A 1,273-nucleotide genomic window follows, 5' to 3' on the forward strand; every position below is an offset into this window, starting at 1 on the left:
TGGGCTCTCTGTACGATTACCTGCAGCTGAGCACGCTGGACACGGTGAGCTGCCTGCGCATGGTGCTGTCCATCGCCAGCGGCCTGGCCCACCTGCACATCGAGATCTTCGGCACGCAGGGCAAGCCGGCCATCGCCCACCGCGACCTGAAAAGCAGGAATATCCTGGTGAAAAGCAACCGGCAGTGCTGCATCGCCGACCTGGGTGAGCACAGCTCCTGCTCTGCGGGCACTGGGGCTGTGGGGGGGCTGTGGAACCTTGGAGTGGTGGGATAGTAACCTTGGAGTAACCCTGCGCCGCCTCTCCTGTGAGCTGCTCGCTACTCTGCAGGCGTCGGGGCTGTGGGGTGGCTGTGGAACCTGGGAGTGGTGGGATATTAACCTTGGAGTAACCCTGCACCGCCTCTCCCGTGAGCTGCTCGCTACTCTGCAGGCGTCGGGGCTGTGGGGTGGCTGTGGAACCTTGGAGCGGTGGGATAGTAACCTTGGAGTAGCCCTGCACCACCCCTCTCGTGAGCAGCTCCCTGCTCTGCGGGCGTTGGGGCTGTGGGGTGGCTGTGGAACCTTGGGGCAGTGTGATAGTAACCTTGGAGTAACCCTGCACCGCCCCTCCCGTGAGCAGCTCCCTGCTCTGCGGGCGTTGGGGCTGTGGGGTGGCTGCTGTGGAACCTTGGAGCAGTGTGATAGTAACCTTGGAGTATCCCTACACTGCCTCTCTTGTGAGCAGCTCCCTGCTCTGCGGGCGTTGGGGCTGTGGGGTGGCTGTGGAACCTTGGGGCAGTGGGATAGTAACCTTGGAGTGGCCCTGTGCCGCTGCTCCTGCAGTGTTCGCTGTGGAACCTGATAGTAACCTTGGAGTAGCCCTGTGCCGCCCATCCCGTGAGCAGCTCCCTGCTCTACGGGCATTGGGGCTGTGGGGGGGCTGCTGTGGAACCTTGGAGCAGTGTGATAGTAACCTCGGAGTATCCCTGCAGTGCCTTGCCCGCCCCTCCCGTGAGCTGTTGCTCCTGCAGTGCTTGCTGTGGAACCTTGGAGCAGTGTGACAGTAACCTCGGAGTATCCCCGCGCCGCCCCTCCCGTGAGCTGCTCCCCGCAGTGCTGGCCGCGGCCGCCAGGTTGCAGCACACCCTCATTTTGGGATGTTTCTGTGCGTTCCAACTGTTCAATCCCGTTCCCGATCCCGAGGTGCAGTGATCACACTGCGTGTCCTCTGTGTTGTCCCGCAGATCATTCTGTGAGCCCTGTGCTCACTGTCCCAGTGCCATCACTGTCCA

The 1,273-nt window shown here is 62.5% G+C and overlaps 1 protein-coding gene across 1 annotated transcript in view; it reads left to right on the plus strand.

Annotated features, from left to right (window-relative positions):
- ACVR1 (activin A receptor type 1) overlaps positions 1–1,273 on the plus strand; it is a 30,144-nt gene that overhangs the window by 22,867 nt on the left and 6,004 nt on the right. Inside the window, exon 7 of the mRNA XM_057387310.1 lies at positions 7–204. Coding sequence (XP_057243293.1) covers positions 7–204 — 198 coding nt within the window. The remainder of the gene's footprint in view (positions 1–6; positions 205–1,273) is intronic.

Source organism: Malurus melanocephalus, unplaced genomic scaffold (assembly GCF_030028575.1).
Source record: "Malurus melanocephalus ecotype Western Australia unplaced genomic scaffold, MMel_1.1 scaffold_1183, whole genome shotgun sequence".
In the NCBI taxonomy this organism is placed as follows: domain Eukaryota; kingdom Metazoa; phylum Chordata; class Aves; order Passeriformes; family Maluridae; genus Malurus; species Malurus melanocephalus.